Here is a 21,409-nt window from a genome sequence, read left to right as displayed (position 1 = left end):
GTGTGTGTGTGTGTGTGTGTGTGTGTGTGCTTTAGAGTTATCTTCAGGTCGCCCTCGTTACCTGCCAAGAGTAATCTGTAATCTCGGCCAAAAAATAAAAGTTGAATCAAAATGCTTAGTTTGGCCTGTGGCTGTATTCCAAATGAATATGGCAGTGGAGTACCTTTCTCAGCTCAAACTTTTCCAGTACATCATGTCTGTGCAGTTTCATATGGTTCATATTCTATTTCTGGTGTACCAGGCCAAAATATAGACCAAAATACGCACACACACACACACGCAAGCATGCGTACACACACACACACACACACACACACAAGCACAAGCATGCGTACACATACAGACATATCTATTCATATTTAATGATAACTAAAGACCAAAATACCACACACACACACACACACAAACACAAGCATGCGTACACACACACACACACACACAAGCATGCGTACACACACACACACACACACACACACACACAAGCACAAGCATGCGTACACATACGGACATATCTATTAATATTTACTGATAACTAAAGACCAAAATACCACACACACACACATACCCACATATCTGTTTACTGAAGACTAAAGACCAAAATACCACACACACACACACACACACACACATATATATGAATATTTACTGAAGAATGTGATGAAAGTGCTCTCAAGTGACCAAACTACCGACACAAGCCACTTCGAAACAATCTTTATTTACATCAATCCCCGTGTCACTATCAAATACTCATTCCCATTGGACATCAATCCCCGTGTCACTATCAAATACTCATTCCCATTGGACATCAATCCCTGTGTCACTATCAGATACTCATTCCCATTGGACATCAATCCCAGTGTCACTATCAGATACTCATTCCCATTGGACATCAATCCCCGTGTCACTATCAGATACTCATTCCCATTGGACATCAATCCCAGTGTCACTATCAAATACTCATTCTCATTGGACATCAATCCCAGTGTCACTATCAAATACTCATTCCCATTGGACATCAATCCCACCGCCTCGTCCAAGCTTCAGCCTTTTACAGCCTTGTCCGTCAGTTCTGTTGACTGTCCAAACATGGCTATCATGAGGAATCTAAATAGATCAGTTGTGAGTACATGTGAGATGGGGGGGGGAGACGACAGGGAGATGCACGCTGGTATAAAAGGAAAAAGAAAGAAAAAAGAATCACGCTCTTTTCGACTCTCTCTCTCTTTTTTTTAGACCCCATTTGTGGACACGCACATAGATTTAAGAGCAACCGAAATAAAACGCAAAAAAAACACTGTTTCTCTACGTTCCTTTCCGTGTCTGTATAACATGTCGTGGCACAGGAGTGACGGAACCCCAAAGAGGTGCTGTGGCCCACATTCGGCTCCGATCCGGCGCGGAACAGAACCGCGTCCTTTCCTAGAGCCAGCCTCTGTTTTGGGAAGATGCCTCTCATGAGCAGAGCGTCAGTACCATCAGCTCCGACCATGACCTCATCATCCTGGGCCGCCATGACATCATCATCATCCTGGGCCTCTACGGCCGGTGCTTTTTATAAAAGATAAAAGAAACGCAAGGAAAAAAAAAAAACGTATATATCTATAAAATGAAAAAGGTCTTGTATACATGTGTATATTTATGTATGAAATGAATTCAGCAACTGTACAAACATTGAATGCATAGTACTTTGCAGACCAATATGTGTAAATAAATGATGACTATAAGCATCTCTCGCGCAGGCCTCCTGAGTTGGAAAATAAATAATATCCTTCATTCATTACAATGGGTGAGGCTTAGGACAACGGCATGAAGTCTCCTTTGGCAGAACAGGAGCTAGGAGTGACTGTGTGTGTGCGTATGTATGTGTGTGTGTGCGTATGTATGTGTGTGTGTGTGTGTGCGTGCGTGTGTTTGCGCGTATGCGTGTTTGCGTGTTTGTGCGTGTGCGCATATAGCTGAGTGTGAAGAAGCAAGTGAATTTTGAAGTTGGCATCTGCAACAGGCTGTGTGTATATATATACTGTATATTTATTTATATTTATATATTTATATTTATAAACATTTAGATCTCAAACTGTCTCAAGCACCATTTATATATATATATATATAAACATTGTGGTTTTTTTTTCTTACCAAAGGGTATGCACATGGACATAAGAGCACCGAGAGAAATTGGTGAGGGACGTGATTATTATTATTATTATTATTATTATTGTTATTGCCTGACATGAAGGCTGCTTGACAATTCTGTAAAAACAAGATGGCCGACACTGCCATGTTAAACTAATGGAGCTATGTTAGGATGAAGCCATTCAGTGCAGCACAGTGCATACTAATCCCTGCCGCTGTACGGGCGGAAAGCAGCCTGCCTGGGTCTGTGACGCGTCTCTTGACAGCCCTGATGGCTCTCCGAGCTGGATCTGTTTGTTTGTTCGCTCGTTCGTTTGTTTGTTTGTTTATTTCTCTCTGTCTTCGTCTCAGGCCCTCCGACTAATACCTTCCGCTCCGTGGGATTAAAGCCCGGCCGCACCGATGACTTCTCCCCGCTGGAAGAGCCTGCAGATATACCCAGGGAATAAACGCACCAAGCACACAACCCAACCCCAACCCCGCACCTCATCTCTCTCGGTGCTCCGGCTGTCTCTGGTCATTAGAAAACGAACAATAATAAGACTAGAAAAAGGTACACAGGACAGTTTGCATGTGACTAATGTGTAACTATACACACAAAGTACTGAAGGACAGGAAGTCCGAGGGATCAAACACCAAGTCAAACAAGCTGTTTCTCTTCTTCTCTTTAACGTTATCTAGGCAGGCTAGCACCAGCTGTACACGATACAGGAAAAAAGGGTTGATATCTAAATGTTTACAAGGCACTTGTTGTCCTCACATCTTCTTTTTCTTTTCAGCTTTTTTTTTTTTTTTTTTTTTGTAGTCTTTTCACATTTCTGTCCTCATGACCATGCCCTCCTGATTTCCAGGCCTTGTTCAAAGCAAGCAAGTAAACAAACTGTATTTACAATCAACAACAACAACACCAAGTTATGTTTTTTAAAAAGTGCATGTCCTGTCCGGGGGAGTCAGCCAGCCCATCCTCTGATAAAACTTTCGTTCATTTCTTCTTTTTTTTCCGCTTTTTCTCGTCCTCCCGCTGTCCCAGCTCATCATCCCACTTTAGAAAAATAGTCTTTTTTTTTGTTTCCGTGGTCACCGCTTGAAGGATGGGCCACATCTTCACAACTTCCTCCCGGTCCAAACCCAATCAAAGAGAGGCCAAGACAACTCCACTTCCCATGGTCCTTTGCTCAAACTCATCAAACACAATCAAAGAGAGGCCAAGACAGCACGACTTCCCATGGTCCTTTTTCTCATTCTCCTGACCGCCGCGGCCACTTCCTCTACCGGCGCTTGCAGGTAACGTCGAAGCACGTGATCATCATGAGGTGGGCCTTGCAGAAGTTCACCCGGTTCTCCAGACGTTCCGTGACAAACTCCAGAGCCTCCAGGTACTCCAGGGAGTCCACCTCGAACGACTGCTGGAGGTCAACTGTGGCACAGGAACAACACAGGTTACGTCAGATTAGATTAGATTAGACAAAGTCAGATTAGATTAGATTCGATTCGATTATATTAAACAAAGTTTTCAAAACCATCCTTAGCGTCTTCATTCCATTCGTTCTTTAGAATATATACCCAGATTATGTATGGAGTGTTCAAGTGTAAAACATATTCACAATATTCATGTCTGTTTAATAGGCCACTGATATATCAGTTGTAGCTCCCCAGGAGCAAGATCCGAGGCAATTCTGACACGAATCATGGATCATAAACAAGATGTCAAACTGTGTTTTACCTCAGTGCAGCTTGATCAGGGCTGAGGCTGTAGCTAATGGGATGAGCCATGTGCTGAAGGAGCCAGCGTTAATCTGAGAGAGTGGTGTGTTTGTGGGCAGCGGCAGCTAATTAGCATGATGACGTGACGCTTTGTGATCAGCATAGTCAGTGTTCACTGTCTGCCGTCACTATATGAGGTGTGATGTACTGAGAGCAGCTAACTATCTATAGGGGGTCCGAATTCTGCCCTGGTCTGGTTCTGAAACGGTCCAAATCCTGCCCTTGTTTGGTTCTGAAACGGTCCAAAACCTGCCCTGATCTGGTTCTGAAATGGTCCAAAACCTGCCCTGGTCTGGTTCTGAAACGGTCCAAATCCTGCCCTTGTTTGGTTCTGAAACGGCCTGGGTTAGGGTTTGGACTCACACTCTGTGGTCCACTTCTCGGGCTCCAGCATGAGGTGCTGTTTGGTCTGCTCCAGCTCCTTCTTGAGCCAGTCGTACCGGGCCCGTACCTCCGAGATGCGCTGCTGTCGGTGCTCCAGGATCTTCAGCTTGGCGCTGAAGTACACCATCTCCTGTGAACAACACACAGAGAACACACACACACACACACACACACACACACACAGGACACACAGAACACACACACACACACACACACAGAGAGAGAGAGAGAGAGATAACACAGTTAGATGCCTGTTCTTCTCAGTTCAGATCATTCTTAGAGAGGCAGGGGCGGCTTTTTGTCTGTTTCGTTTTTCTGTTTTGAAATCGTTCAGTGGTTTCCTCCCGGGAGCTCCGAGCGCGGCGTGTTTTTTGGAGAGAATCAGGCAAAGCAGTTTTTATGACGAAAGAAGAAACACGGCCAAGAACGCTTTTTCTGCAACACTGGCGAGGTTAGGAAACACTTCTGTAACTCACAAACATGAGCACACTGGAGACCTCACTCCGAGAGCTTACATTTGCATTTATATTTAGCCGTTTGGCGGACACCATCATCCACATTAATGAGCTCATACTTTCTGGGAACTGTGTGTTGACATTACGAGCTCCAAGCCCTTCCAGCAGAACTACAGCTGCACTGTCCCAACATATTAGAGTGCCAACGTATTAGAAACTAACTATAATAACACAATAAAATAAAAAATTAGTTAACATAAGCATAATAGAAAACTTAGTGGCAGTGATTTAACACAAGGCCAGAAATGCCTTCCTGACTACAAATGTTTTTAGAGGAGAGGAGATGTTCTATGGAGGAGAGTCCTTCCAGCAGAACTGCACTGTCCCTCTATGGAGGAGAGCCCTGCTTTACCAGAGCATTATTTAAACATTAAACATTACTGGAGCAATATTTAAACATTAAACATTAAACATTACATTATGTCATTGGTCAGAACTGTTCCATCAGTTCTCACTTGGGCTCGAGCATGCAGTACTATACAGTAATGTCCATCAGTACTTATACAGTAACCCTAATTCAGCACTGTCCATCAGTAATATATAGTAATGTTAATTCAGTACTATACAGTAATGTTAATTCAGTGGTATACAGTAATGTTAATTCAGTACTATACAGTAATGTTAATTCAGTGGTATACATTAATGTTAATTCAGTGGTATACAGTAATGTTAATTCAGTACTATACAGTAATGTTAATTCAGTGGTATATAATGTATAATATTAATTCAGTACTATACAGTAATGTTAATTCAGCACTGTACATCAGTATTATACAGTAATGTTAATTCAGTACTATACAGTAATGTTAATTCAGCACTATACAGTAATGTTAATTCAGTGGCATACAGTAATGTTAATTCAGCACTGTCCATCAGTACTATACAGTAATGTTAATTCAGTACTATACAGTAATGTTAATTCAGTACTATACAGTAATGTCAATTCAGTACTATACAGTAATGTTAATTCAGTACTATCCGTTCTATACAGCCGTGTCCTTTCATGACTCCCACCTTGTTTCCCCCCATCCTCCTCCTCTGCAGGCGCTCCACGTCGTCGATCTCATACACCTTGATCTCGAAGGGTTCGGCCAGACCCCTCTGGGCGGGGCGGAGTGGGCCGTCCACCCAGCGCACACCCGGGCTGATCATGGGCTTCCGGACCGGGGACGTCGTCTCCAGGTTCAGGTTGGGGATCAGACGCCGCCTCTGGGTCCCTGCAGTGCCAGCGCAACGGCAGTCAGTCACACACACACACACACACACACACACACACACACACACATTAGTGCAATGTCAGTCTGTAACAAACACACACATTACTGTACAAGCAGCCAAACTGTTTCTCAACCCACAGCCTGCATCTAGTTACAGCGCAGCTTCGCAACTCTGTGCTCTGTATGTGTGTGTGTGTGTGTGTGTCAGTGTGTGAAATATACTTCCATCTTCACAAGCACACAATATGCTTTCCTTTAAGAACTGGGAATGGAACAGGAGAAGCTACAGAATTCCATGAATGAAATTAGAATGCAAAGCCTTTTGGAATTCCTTCCTGTGTTATTTTATAGTTCTGGTGCACAGCTGCCAATTCAGATATCAGCTTAACCAGATAATACAGTATATGACATATCAGTAGATCTCATCTGCCCCTGATCTGGCCCTGATCTGGCCCTGATATAGCCCTGATCTGGCCCTGATATAGTCCTGATCTGCCCCTGATGTAGCCCTGATCTGCCCCTGATATAGTCCTGATCTGCCCCTGATGTGGGTCAGCTGCTTATCTGAGCGCTCTATGAGAGAGTGAGCCGTGGGTCAGCTGTTTATCTGAGCGCTCTATGAGAGAGTGAGCCGTGGGTCAGCTGTTTATCTGAGCGCTCTATGAGATAAGAGCCGTGGGTCAGCTGTTTATCTGAGCGCTCTATGAGAGAGAGTCAGCCGTGGGTCAGCTGTTTATCTGAGCGCTCTATGAGTGGGTCAGCTGTTTATCTGAGCGCTCTGAGCCATGAGCCGTGGGTCAGCTGTTTATCTGAGCGCTCTATGAGCCGTGGGTCAGCTGTTTATCTGAGCGCTCTATGAGCCGTGGGTCAGCTGTTTATCTGAGCGCTCTATGAGATAAGAGCTGTGGGTCAGCTGTTTATCTATGAGAGAGTGAGTCGTGGGTCAGCTGTTTATCTGAGCGCTCTGTGAGCCGTGAGTCGTGGGTCAGCTGTTTATCTGAGCGCTCTATGAGAGATATGAGCCGTGGGTCAGCTGTTTATCTGAGCGCTCTATGAGAGAGTGAGCCGTGATCTCTGCCTTCCTCTCCTCGCCGCTCCTGGCGCTTTATCGGCATAAAAATGAACAGTTCGTACTGTTCCCTCTCTGAGGGCCACACTGTTCCTCTCTGTTCCGCCACACTGTTCCCTCTCTGAGCGCCACACTGTTCCCTCTCTGTTCCGCCACACTGTTCCTCTCTGTTCCGCCACACTGTTCCCTCTCTGTTCCGCCACACTGTTCCTCTCTGTTCCCTCTCTGTTCCGCCACACTGTTCCTCTCTGTTCCGCCACACTGTTCCCTCTCTGTTCCGCCACACTGTTCCTCTCTGTTCCCTCTCTGTTCCGCCACACTGTTCCTCTCTGTTCCGCCACACTGTTCCCTCTCTGTTCCGCCACACTGTTCCTCTCTGTTCCGCCACACTGTTCCCTCTCTGTTCCGCCACACTGTTCCTCTCTGTTCCCTCTCTGTTCCGCCACACTGTTCCTCTCTGTTCCGCCACACTGTTCCTCTCTGTTCCCTCTCTGTTCCGCCACACTGTTCCTCTCTGTTCCGCCACACTGTTCCCTCTCTGTTCCGCCACACTGTTCCTCTCTGTTCCGCCACACTGTTCCCTCTCTGAGCGCCACACTGTTCCCTCTCTGTTCCGCCACACTGTTCCCTCTCTGTTCCGCCACACTGTTCCCTCTCTGTTCCGCCACACTGTTCCTCTCTGAGCGACACACTGTTCCGCCACACTGTTCCCTCTCTGTTCCGCCACACTGTTCCTCTCTGAGCGACACACTGTTCCGCCACACTGTTCCCTCTCTGAGCGCCACACTGTTCCCTCTCTGAGCTCGACACTGTCCCTCTCTGAACCGCCGCGCTGCCACAAGCCCATATTTAATGCGTCTCCTTCCCCCGTCTAACATGGTGCAGAGAGGTCAGCCTGCACTCCTGATATTTCTGATTATGAGGCAGAGAATGTTAAAACTGTACTGGACTCTGCTGCCGATGGGTGATAGTAGGACAATATTTGTATACGTTAAAAAAATCATGAAGGGATATTTTTACCCACAGTTTTTTTCTAACTTTTTCTAACTCCACTGCAAACTCTTTCCTTTCTCTCTTCCTCCTATTGCGATGCCACAGGCTCTCTGTTCTTGGCCCTTGGCCCGCACCCTCCCATGCAGCATATCAATGTGTGTGTGTGTGTGTGTGTGTGTGTGTGTGTGTGTGTGTGTGTGTGTGTGTGTGTGTGTGTGTGTGTGTGTGTGTATGTATGTGACTGTGTGATTACTGTGCTGCTTTTCATTGAGTTTCTGCACCGTGACACACAGCGGCTTTGAAAGGAGCAGAGGGAAAATGTCAGTGTTGTTTCAGCAGGGGATTTAAATATGCCCAGTTGAAGGAGCACATCCCCTGTGGCAGGAGTCTGGAAGGGAGTCAAACGGAGTATAGATTTGTGGCTTGTGGAAAGAGAAGTGTGTGTGTGTGTGTGTGTGTGTGTGTGTGTGTGTGTGTGTCAGTGTGTGTGTGTGTGTGTGTGTGTGTGTGTGTGTGTGTGACTGCAGGGCTGTAAATGCACTCTAAGTTGAAGGGCCACCCACAGAACTCAAACAGCAGGGGTCTGTTCGCTTCACAGCACCTCACTCTGGGTGAGCTACAGGAGCATGGTGGGTCTTTCATACACATCCAATAAACACATTCAGAAGAGACACATTCAACACAATACACATTTTCCCAATAGGTGGTAAAACAGAGCACAAGCTGTTATTTCCTGTCAGTTTCCTTATTTCAACCACAACCACATACATTACAGACCAATTTCAAATCATTCATATTCATCACGTTCAACCCAATCCATGTGTGTCTCTGTGTGTGTGTGCCTCTCTCTCTCTCTCTGTGTATGCATGTGTGTCTCTGTGTGTGTCTCTGTGTGTGTGTGCCTCTCTCTGTGTGTGTGTGTGTGCCTTTCTCTCTGTGTATGCATGTGTGTCTCTATGTGTGTCTCTGTGTGTGTGTGCCTCTCTCTCTCTGTGTGTGTGCATGTGTGTCTCTATGTGTGTCTCTGTGTGTGTGTGCCTCTCTCTGTGTGTATGCATGTGTGTCTCTGTATGTCTAAGTGTGTGGTGGTAGTGGGTAGGGACACCCGACCTGAGTGTGTGTCCATGTGTGTGTGTGTGTGTGTGTGTGTCTGCGAGTGTGTGTGTGTGTGTGTGTGTGTGTGTGTGTGTGTGTGTGTGTGTGTGTGTGTGTGTGTGTGTGTGTGTGCTTGTGTGTGTGTATGTGTGTGTGTGTGTGTGTGTGTGTGTGTGTGTGTGTGTGTGTGTGTGTCCATGTGTGTGTGTGTGTGTGTGTGTGTGTGTGTGTGTGTGTGTGTGTGTGTGTGTGCTTGTGTGTGTGTGTGTGTGTGTGTGTGTGTGTGTGTGTGTGTGTGTGTGGTGGGGAAGGACACCCTACCTGTGTTGTTTCTCTTCTTGGAGTTCTTCAGACTCCTGCGCCCGCTGACGGAGCTGCTGTTCTCGCTCATGGAGTCCTGGGCCGACGACGTGCTGCCCGTGGCCTCGCTGTCGCGGATCATGCTCTCGTACCCGCTGCTGCCCCCGCTGTGGTAGAAGAGCGCCGTCTTGCCCATGGCGGGGGGCAGCTCCCCGCTCAGGACGCTGCTGTTGTCGCTGGCGTGGCCGCTGCTGCAGCGGTGGGGTCGGCGCGGCGCCGTGATCTTGCTGTACGGCGACGGCAGCGTGTGGACCACGGGCTTCTCCTCCCCGCCCTGCGGAGCGCCGGCGCTCCCCCGCTCCTCCGGGTCGCCCGCCCCCCGCGCGTGGCCCGCCGCCGCCGCCGCCGCACGGGCGCCCCCCCCGCTGCCCTGGAGCAGCTCGGAGATGCGCCCGTTGACGGCCCGCAGGGGCAGCTTGGAGGCCAGGGCCGACCCGCGGCTCCGGCTGAGGGACTGGGTCGACCAGGAGCTCTGGTTCTGGTTCTTCCCGTTGGGGGGCAGGCTGGAGCTGCGGTTGACGGACTGGGGCAGGGACTTGGTGGAGAAGCTCAGGGTCTTGGTGCTGGAGGTGGACAGGCTGCGGACCTTGGGGCTGGCCATGAGGAGCTTGCTCACGGCGGAGATCTTCGACTGGCCGCCTTTGGGCGACTGGGGGGTGTTGTTGTTGTTGCCGTTGGCGGGGGACGGCACAGAGGTGCCGCGGGTTAAGCTCCTCCCGGCCCTCGGCATCGTGGAGTCCCTGGCGACGCCACCTTTGAGGCCCACAGACGTCAGACTCTCGGCCCGCTGCAGGGACTGGCACGCGTACTGACCCCCGTGAGATCGGCCCAGCGAGTTGGTCCTGTTGGCCAGCTGCTCCAGCTTGGCACTGAACAGCCGACTGCTCTCCATGTTCGACCCCTTCTGCTTCCCGTTGCCGCCGAGGTCGTCGGGGATGCTTCCCAGGAAGGAGAGCGCCTGCATGCTTCCGGAGGTGTGCTGCGGACCAGCCCGGTTCTTCTGGTCCAGGCTGGACTTGCGCACCGGCGGCAGAGGAGGGATTCCTTTCTGCCGGGCGAAGAGCCCCCCCTGCCTCGAGGACGACCCTCTGCGCTCCAGCGTGGCCCGGGGGCTGCACGGCGTGGAGGTCGTGACCCCGAACCCTCGGGCGTACCGCAGCGAGGCGGTGTCCTCCAGGTCGTCCTGCCGGTTGAGGCGGTGCCAGCCCCGCGGGAGGCTGCCGGTGCGGAGGATGTCGGCCGAAAACAAGGCGGCGGCGGCGGCGGTGCCCTCGGCCGGCGCCACCTCGCGCCCGTCCACCGCCCTCTTGAAGGCGTCGGGGGGGGAGCAGGCCGCCTCACCGCTGCTGGAGCTGCTGCGGTCGATCGCACTCTTGGCCTTGACCGAGTCCGCCAGGCGCTTCTCCGGCTTGACCTCACATATGAGCTCCCTGGGCTTGAAGTCCTCTCCACGCCTCATCCAGGGGTCGTCGAAGATGATGTCACTGGAGAGGGGCAGCAGGGGGCATTTGGCTTCTTTGAGTTGCGGGGCAGTTTTAGTGGGGGAACAGGACACGGCGGCCAAGTCCTGGATGGTCATTGGCTTGACCGCAACGCAGGGGTGCACCGTGATGGTTGTCTTGAAGGGAGCCGAGCCGCTCATAGTCGCCAGCGCTTGGACGGTGGACACGGACACTGTGGTTCTGCTAAGGGTGGGAGACATCCTGCTCATCCTGCTCAGCTTCTCCATAGTCGGGGTGCCTTTCTCGTTTGGTTTGTCAGCTTTGGCCAAAAGTACCTCGCCCGCTGAAGACTTGCGTCCACTCGCCGCGTCGCCCAGACCTTCCTCCTGTGCCGGGGAATCCGCCGTCGCCTCCTCCTGGCCGAAGCAGTGCTGCGCCACAAAGCTGTGGCAGGACTGCTCGCCATCGCTGCCTGTGCTCACCTCGCTGAGCCAGGAGCTGATGGAGGAGGGTCGGTGGGGCTCCGGCAACAACGCCGCAGCCGCTGCCGCGGCCGCCGCGGCCCCCCCCTCGTGCCGGCCCTGGGTGGGCAGGAAGCGGGCGAGGTTAGCCTCGGAGATGGTGGCAGTGGTGGCGCTGGCGGAGGCGGCGGTGACGGTGGCGTAGCGGTCCATGTCCTCGCTGATGCTGCTGATGATGCTGACGGGCCGCGAGCCGGAGGCCAGGGCCTGCACGGAGCAGTCGCTGCTGAAGCTGATGATGCTGGTGGGACGGCCGTTCTCCAGCACGCCCCCGCTGACCCCACGGCCCGTGACGCCGAGCTCCTCCACCAGGGTGAACACCAGCTCGTCCTCGCCGTTGGCGGACTCCAGGGGGCGCTGGAGCAGCACCGTGGCCGTGCTCTTCGCCTCCTTCCTGCCGTCCAGCGGGAGCTGGGGCACGTCGTCGTTGCACAGCGTCTCGGCCGAGCCCATGCTGACGGAGGAGCAGCAGGAGTCTCGCGGCACCTGAGGGCTCATCCCCACGGGGGACGTCCGGGACTCGCCCTCCAGCAGGTCCTCGGTGGACGACTTCCCGCTGTCCTTGCTCAGGTTGTGGGAGGACGAGGGCGGCGTGCTGGGCATCACCCCCTTCTGGGTGTACACCTTGCTGCGCTGGGAGGGCGACAGCGGCGGCTTGTACTCCGAGGTCTTGGTGAGGCTGGCGATGCCCAGTCTGGGCGAGCCCATGGCGCGCGGCTTGCCCTCGCTGCTGCTGGCGCCGCTGATGGACTCCCGGCTGTCGTGCAGGCTGGAGCTCTTGGCCCTCTGCAGCGGCACGATCTGGCTGACGCCACTCCCGCCCGTCACGCTGCGGCTGCTGGTCAGGCCGCACATGGACGACTGCGTCAGGCTCTCGATGATGGACTGGGCCAGCTCCGCCTCCTCCAGCACCTCGCGGATCTCCTCCAGCTGCTGGTCGTTGGTCATCCTCTTCGGCGTGCCCGGCTCCACGCACCTGGCGTCAAGCCCCCCCTGGTGGTGACCCGCTGCTCTGCACACGGGCACCTCCTCGAAAGGAAACCGGGTCACCTCCTCGCTCCCGTCGATGCACCCCAGCCTCTCCTGCAGCTCGGCGAACGTGTTGCACTTGAGGCAGTCGACCAGCTTCTCTGGCTCGGCCCCTTCCTCGGGCACGGGGGCCAGGGGGCCAAGAGGCTGGACCGTCTGCACGGGCACCGGGGGCGGCGCTGCCAGCTGGGGCTGCTGGGACGCTGGCTGGAGCTTCTGGGGTGACAGGGGCGCTGGGCCCTGCTCCGCCTTGTTGTTGTTGTGAAGGGACGGGATGATGGGCACGAATTCTGGCGGGCCCTCGTTGTCCGTGAGCTCCTTGTCGGACAGGGCGGAGCCGTTGGGGCCGACGTAGATGACGGTGTCGCAGGACTGCTCGCTGCTGGAGTAGTCGTCCTGGTCGCTCGAGAGGTGCACCAGGGGCATCGCGGGGTCCGACGCGTTCCGAGAGTGGAACGTCCTCAGCTGCGTCGGCCGCCGCATCCTGCCCTCCTCACAGGAACTCTCCCCGCCAGAGGAGCTGGATGTGTACTGCTATAATAAAGAGAGATGAATGCTGTTAATGAATGTATTACACACGCTGTATATGTTATAAACATGGTATTACATAAAGAGAGATGAATGCTGTTAATGAATGTATTACATACGCTGTATATGTTATAAACATGTTATTACATAGAGAGATTAATGCTGTTAATGAATGTATTACACACGCTGTATATGTTATAAACATGTTATTACATAGAGATTAATGCTGTTAATGAATGTATTACATACTGTATATGTTACTGTATATGTTATAAGCATGTTATTACACAAAGAGAGATTAATGCTGTTAATGAATGTATTACACACGCTGTATATGTTATAAACATGTTATTACATAGAGATTAATGCTGTTAATGAATGTATTACATACTGTATATGTTATATATATGTTACTGTATATGTTATAAGCATGTTATTACATAAAGAGAGATGAATGCTGTTAATGAATGTATTACACACGCTGTATATGTTAAACATGTTATTACATAAAGAAAGATTAATGCTGTTAATGAATGTATTACATACTGTATATGTTATATATATATATATATATATATATATATGTTACTGTATATGTTATAAGCATGTTATTACATAAAGAAAGATTAATGCTGTTAATGAATGTATTACATACGCTGTATATGTTATAAACATGTTATTACATAAAGAGAGATGAATGCTGTTAATGAATGTATTACACACGCTGTATATGTTATAAACATGTTATTACATAAAGAGAGATGAATGCTGTTAATGAATGTATTACACACGCTGTATATGTTATAAACATGTTATTACATAAAGAGAGATGAATGCTGTTAATGAATGTATTACACACGCTGTATATGTTATAAACATGTTATTACACATTTATAAGGAATGCATTTGTTATAGCTATGCAATAAAGACTATGTCATACCACGCTTACTTTGGCTTTCTTCTTCTTCATCCTCAGGACTCGCGAGGCGATCTGCAGGGTGGACAGAGTCTCGGAGAAGTTGCTCGGTGAGGCGGAGATGTGAGCGATCATGGTGGTCCTGCAGTTCATGTTGCCCAGAGACTCCCGCAGAAGCATGGTCAGCTTGCTGTCCCTGGCATCAGGAAAAAAAACAAATATGTTTACCATCATAAAAATATGTAAAAGGTATCATGACATTATGTTTTAGATAAATGTTATTATTAGATTATGTTTTATATTTATGCTCAGATAAATTAGATTATGTTTTATATTTATGTTACATTATGTTTTAGATATACATCCGTATTGCTACAGTATATGTGTTGTTCCGCCCAGGCCAGCAGAAAGAGAGTGATTGTTCTTATGGAGTTGGTGTCAGCAGATGCAGAGTAAATATTGACACATTGCTCTTGCAACAATTGTTTTTCCTCTCCTAATCCTCCCCCTAAGCCAGGCCTTCACCGACGGTAATTCTGCGGGAAAAGCTGTTTGTGGCCCGCAGGGGAGGGGGGGGACAGCTTAAGCTCATTTGTGGCTACCTCATGCTGCCAGCCGGGTTTCTAAAACCACAGCTCTCAGGCACAGCTCTCCAAACCCCGGCAGGCTCCGGCAGGCTCCGGCACCGACCCGGCTCCGACGCGGCGAGGATTCGGGTCAGAGCCGGATCGGGATCCTGCCGCTGTTTTTGGGAATGAGCCTCTGAGAGAGGAGAGTGGTCGCTGGCCCCGCTCGCTGCGCTCACCATGGCAACCATCTGACGAGGCTCACTTCCCAGCAGCTGATGGGTTTATAATTATGACTCAGTGTGCAGCAGCATGGTGCCGTCACAACACACTGACACGCTGACACACATACACACACGCTGACACACACACATACACACTGACACACACATACTGACACACACACACACGCTGACACACACACAACACACTGACACGCTGACACATATACACACACGCTGACACACACACACACACACACACACTGACACACACACACACACACTGACACACACATACTGACACACTCACACGCTGACACACACACACACGCTGACACACTGACACGCTGACACACATACACACACGCTGACACACATACACACACGCTGACACACACACACACACACACACACTGACACACACACACTGACACACACACACACTGACACACACACACACACACTGACACACACACACACACACTGACACACACATACTGACACACACACACACACTGACACACACACAGAGACACACTGACACGCCACCTTTTACAGCCACATGCAGTTCTCATCAGACTTGGCCTGACAACTAGAGTGCCACCATCACCACACCATGATCTCTCACTGAATCTGACATCACACACACACACACACACCACACCATGATACTGCCTATCTCTCACATCACACACACACACACTACACCATGATACTGCCTATCTCTTACACACACACACACACACACACACACACACACTACACCATGATACTGCCAATCTCTTACACACACACACACACACACACACACTACACCATGATACTGCCAATCTCTTACACACACACACACACACACACTACACCATGATACTGCCTATCTCTCTCACACACACACTTCACCATGATACTGCCTATCTCTCACATCACACACACACACACACTACACCATGATACTGCCTATCTCTTACACACACACACACACACACACACACACACACTACACCATGATACTGCCAATCTCTTACACACACACACACACACACACACACTACACCATGATACTGCCAATCTCTTACACACACACACACACACACTACACCATGATACTGCCTATCTCTCTCACACACACACACTTCACCATGATACTGCCTATCTCTCACATCACACACACACACACACTACACCATGATACTGCCTATCTCTTACACACACACACACACACCACACCATGATACTGCCTATCTCTCACACACACACACACACACACACCACACCATGATACTGCCTATCTCTCTCACACACACACACTTCACCATGATACTGCCTATCTCTCACATCACACACACACACACACTACACCATGATACTGCCTATCTCTTACACACACACACACACCACACCATGATACTGCCTATCTCTTACACACACACACACACACACACACACACACACTACACCATGATACTGCCAATCTCTTACACACACACACACACACACACTACACCATGTTACTGCCTATCTCTCACACACACACACACACACACACACTACACCATGATACTGCCTATCTCTCACACACACACACACACACACACACTACACCATGATACTGCCTATCTCTCACACACACACACACACACACTACACCATGATACTGCCTATCTCTCTCACACACACACACACACACCACACCATGATACTGCCTATCTCTCACACACACACACACACACTACACCATGATACTGCCTATCTCTCACACACACACACACACCACACCACACCATGATACTGCCTATCTCACACACACACACACACACACCACACCATGATACTGCCTATCTCTCACTGAATGTCCGTGTGTTTTATAGAAGGCAAACTCCAGATGTATTAGTAGAATGATCTGCGGCTGAAAGGCTAAAATGCTGAGTATTTAGTTCTAATTGACTTAAATGATAATCATTGACCTTTACCGGGGACTTAAATTAATTTATGTAACATTTAAATTCATTTAAGTTATCCAGCACACTAGTTCCACTTCTTCAAATGGCCCCAAACCTTAATTAGCTCCGCAGCCTCCAGAGCAGTCCCACCTAAGCCCCATGCGCTGCTTTGCAATGTAAATCCACCATGATTAAATTAGAGAGCACCGCCACAGACTCCTGTGTGTGTCTCCGTAATGAGAGAGAGAGAGAGAGAGAGAGGGAGGGAGGGAGAGAGAGAGAGAGAGAGAGAGAGAGAGGCAGAGAGAGAGAGAGAGGCAGAGAGAGAGAGATAGAGAGAGAGAGAGGGAGAGAGGGAGGCAGAGAGAGAGAGAGAGAGAGAGAGGGATAGAGAGAGAGGGAGAGGCAGAGAGAGAGAGGGATAGAGAGAGAGATAGGCAGAGAGGGATAGAGAGAGAGAAAGAGAGAGAGAGAGGGATAGAGAGAGAGAGGCAGAGAGGGAGAGAGAGAGGCAGAGAGAGAGAGAGAGAGAGAGAGGGATAGAGAGAGAGGGATAGAGAGAGAGAGAGAGGGAGAGAGAGAGAGGCAGAGAGAGAGAGAGAGAGGCAGAGAGAGAGGCAGAGAGAGAGAGAGAGAGAGAGAGGGATAGAGAGAGAGAGATAGGCAGAGAGGGAGAGAGAGAGAGGGATAGAGAGAGAGAGGCAGAGAGGGAGAGAGAGAGAGGGATAGAGAGAGGCAGAGAGAGAGGGAGAGAGAGAGAGAGAGAGAGAGAGAAAGCGAGCGCGAGAGAGGCAGATTTTGCCATGCTTAAAATGTTTTTAATGAAATAAAAATAAATAAATCAGTTGTATTTCTTTCACAGCCTAATTCAAGGCACAGCTACGGCGGAGGACTGAATGGATGGCCAGTGCTGGTTGGATAAATAGTGTTGTGTGGCGACGCATCTAAGGGCCGAGGGTAGCGCTGGTTGGATAAATAGTGTTGTGTGGTGACGCGTCTAATGGCCGAGGGTAGAACTGCGCAGCTCAAACATGAATATGAAAGAGCATCTGTTCCCTCCAGCCCTACTGAGCATGCTCAGTACGCCTCAGATCACCCACCAGGAGCACCCTGCCAGGTTCCTTCCGTCCAATCAGAAACCTGCTGCTGATTTAATAACACCGGGAACTTTTTTTTTCGGAGCAAAGGTTTTAAATGTCGTCGTGCCATGCATTATTAATTTATGATACGATTATGCAGAATATAAAAACGGTAAACTTTTTAAGGCCGCTGGATATTAACTGTTCCTAAATCACCTGCGCGGATGAGCAGTTAAATTAATATTAGAGTTTAAAGACACACCCAAAGAGCGGAGGGGAGGCAGTTATAAAGTTTAAACAGTAATTACTCGTCTGCATAATTAATGAGCATAAATCATATCCTGATTGCTTGTCCTGTTGGCATTTGCGCTCGAGGCAATCCCAACACACATCCCAGAAGACAGGGAACCAATCACGGCACACATCCCAGAAGACAGGGAGCCAATCACGGCACACGTCCCAGAAGACTGGGAGCCAATCACAGCACACATCCCAGAAGACAGGGAACCAATCACAGCACACATCCCAGAAGACAGGGAACCAATCACAGCACACATCCCAGAAGACAGGGAACCAATCACAGACAGGGAACCAATCACGGCACACATCCCAGAAGACAGGGAGCCAATCACGGCACACGTCCCAGAAGACAGTGTGGCGGAGGGAGGCGTGTGTAGCAGTGAAAGCTAAGTTGACACGGTGGCATCTCTCCATCAGACAGTAGTAGTAATAATAATAATAATAATAATAATAATAATAATAATAATAATTCATTTTATTTGTAACGCACTCTTCATTCAGAAGAATCTCAGAGTGCCAGTGGTAGTTAGTAGTGTGGTAGTGTCATGTCTTTATTCCTCTTTGTCTTATATGCATAATATTATTTGATAGATTCATTGAAATTTGTATTATTTGTGGCAAATTTGTGGTAATTATTTTCTGTAATTTGATGCTGGATGAATGCCATCTGTTGAATGCCATCTGTTGAGGGGATGTGCTTGCTGTGTGTTACGGTGGAGTGTGTTTGAGAGCGCTAAGATGACCGAGTGGAGACTCACTTGTAGGGGATGTGCTTGCTGTGTGTTACGGTGGAGACTCACTTGTATGGGATGTGCTTGCTGTGTGTTATGGTGAAGACTCACTTGTAGGGGATGTGCTTGCTGTGTGTTACGGTGGAGACTCACTTGTATGGGATGTGCTTGCTGTGTGTTATGGTGAAGACTCACTTGTAGGGGATGTGCTTGCTGTGTGTTACGGTGGAGACTCACTTGTATGGGATGTGCTTGCTGTGTGTTATGGTGAAGACTCACTTGTAGGGGATGTGCTTGCTGCCGTTGACCAGGGAGAGGATGACGTTGCCCAGGGCGGAGAGGGACAGACACAGGCCCGTGGTGCTGTCACGAGTCTTACTCAACACCTTCACACAGCTCCCCAGGTCGATCAGGTGCAGCCGGCTACGACCTCCAGACACTACACACCACACAGGCAGGGAAGGAGGGAGGGAAAGAAAGAACGAAAGAAAGGAGAGAGATAATAACTGATTAATGCAGTGTTATAAAGTACTTGTTCAGAGAACAGCTGAGACTAGTCCAGAATCGGACCTGGATTTACTTATATCCTGGGATAGCACACACAGACCATAGACACTTATATCCTGGGATAGCACACACAGACCATAGACACTTATATCCTGGGATAGCACACACAGACCATAGACACTTATGTCCTGGGATAGCACACACAGACCATAGACACTTATGTCCTGGGATAGCACACACAGACCATAGACACTTATATCCTGGGATAGCACACACAGACCATAGACACTTATATCCTGGGATAGCACACTCAGACCATAGACACTTATATCCTGGGATAGCACACTCAGACCATAGACACTTATGTCCTGGGATAGCACACTCAGACCATAGACACTTATGTCCTGGGATAGCACACACAGACCATTAACGACAGACACATAACATGAAGAATGATTATTAAGGGATCTCATTTAGAGAAGTGACTGTAGTGTACTGTACTCTAAGTTCCCTGGGATAAAACAGCCTGTCAGACATGTAGACATAAATGTCATGAAAACTGTTATTAATAGTATGAAGCCCTCCCTGGAGTACCTAAATAGCTCCAGTCAGGAAAATAAATTGCGACTCCGAAAAGGAAAAAGCTGAGGTTTGAGAGCCGTACAGCGAGCCGCCTGAGAGAGCTCTTTCAGGGAGGGAGGCTGAGGCGGTACTGCCTGTCAAACTCCGCCGCCGTTTTACACCAGCCTCATAATTCTGAGCGACTCTGCAGCTTTGATCACAGGAGTGTGTTCATCTGCAGGGAACACGGGTGAATTAGCTTCCCCTGCTTCCCCCCAAAACAGTCCTCAGAAGCCAACCCAAGCTCAGCTCACACACACACACACACACACACACACACACACACACACAGCCCTCAGAAGCCAGCTCAGGTTCGGGAGAGGCCCATGCATGTGCCGCAGCACGCTCCCTTAAAGCCCCCCCCCCCACGCTTCCTCAAAGCCCCCGCCCCCTCAAAGCCCCCCGCCCCCCCCCCACGCTCCCTCACAGCCCCCTCTCCAGCCCCAGCGCAGAGACTGCCTTCCTTGTGTACAGTTTGGACACATGTCAAGCATGAATACCGCGCTGAGCTTGGGTTGCGCAAATGTTGGTGTGTGTGTGTGTGTGTGTGTGTGTGTGTGTGTGTGTGTGTGTGTGTGTGTGTGTGTGTGTGAGCTGAACTTGGGTTGATGTGTGTGTGTGTGTGTGTGTGTGCGTGTCTGTGTGTGTGTGTGTGAGCTGAGCTTGGGTTGATGTGTGTGTGTGTGTGTGTGTGTGTGTGTGTGTGTGTGTGTGTGTGTGTGTGTGTGTGTGTGTGTGAGTTGAGCTTGGGTTGATGTGTGTGTGTGTGTGTGTGTGAGTTGAGCTTGGGTTGATGTGTGTGTGTGTGTGAGCTGAGCTTGGGTTGATGTGTGTGTGTGTGTGTGTGTGTGTGTGTGTGTGTGTGTGTGTGTGTGAGTTGAGCTTGGGTTGATGTGTGTGTGTGTGTGAGCTGAGCTTGGGTTGATGTGTGTGTGTGTGTGTGTGTGTGTGTGTGTGTGTGTGTGTGTGTGTGTGTGTGTGTGTGTGTGTGTGTGTGTGTGTGTGTGTGAGCTGAGTTGGGTTGCACATATGGCTTCACTTTGGCCTCTCTCTATGCGTCCTTTGTTTCGCAGCGAGGCCCGACGTCTCCGCCGCGGCGAGAGCGTCTCTGATAAGGGAAGTTAGTTTGGTTTCCCCGGAAACGGCTAGCATGGGCCCGCCGGTTCCTAAGATTAGAGCGCCTCTTTCATGCGCTTTCACGAGTCACACTTTTTTTGGGGGGGGGGGGGGGTGGGTGTAAATGAAGGTGCCAAAATTCTGACACGGATTATGAAGGGGCGGGCTATTTATAGCGCAGACTGGCGGTGGTTCACAGCGGCGGTGAGAGGAACGTTTCCCATCAAACGGGAGGAGCGTTTTTTTTTACTTGAGTGAGGAGAATAACAGGAACTCAGCCAGGATGGACCCACACATTTTGTAAGATATTTTAATGAGCGGTTCACAGCACCCCTCGGATAGCAATTATTCCCTCATTAAAAATG

At 49.7% G+C, this 21,409-nt stretch overlaps 1 protein-coding gene across 1 annotated transcript in view; it reads right to left on the bottom strand.

The window, feature by feature from the left end:
* Positions 1-696: 696 nt before the first annotated feature.
* kif26ba (kinesin family member 26Ba) overlaps positions 697-21,409 on the bottom strand; it is a 150,725-nt gene continuing 130,012 nt past the window's right edge. Inside the window, exons 11-16 of the mRNA XM_031580170.1 lie at positions 19,080-19,239; positions 13,988-14,159; positions 9,489-13,053; positions 5,808-6,010; positions 4,258-4,408; positions 697-3,547 (exon numbers count right to left, since the gene is read on the bottom strand). Of these exons, the coding sequence (XP_031436030.1) occupies positions 3,399-3,547; positions 4,258-4,408; positions 5,808-6,010; positions 9,489-13,053; positions 13,988-14,159; positions 19,080-19,239 (4,400 nt within the window). The 3' untranslated portion in view covers positions 697-3,398. The remainder of the gene's footprint in view (positions 3,548-4,257; positions 4,409-5,807; positions 6,011-9,488; positions 13,054-13,987; positions 14,160-19,079; positions 19,240-21,409) is intronic.

Source organism: Clupea harengus, chromosome 14 (genome assembly GCF_900700415.2).
Source record: "Clupea harengus chromosome 14, Ch_v2.0.2, whole genome shotgun sequence".
NCBI lineage: Eukaryota > Metazoa > Chordata > Actinopteri > Clupeiformes > Clupeidae > Clupea > Clupea harengus.
The sequence above is the reverse complement of the archived record's forward strand: the minus strand, read 5'-3'. Positions and strand labels throughout refer to the sequence as shown.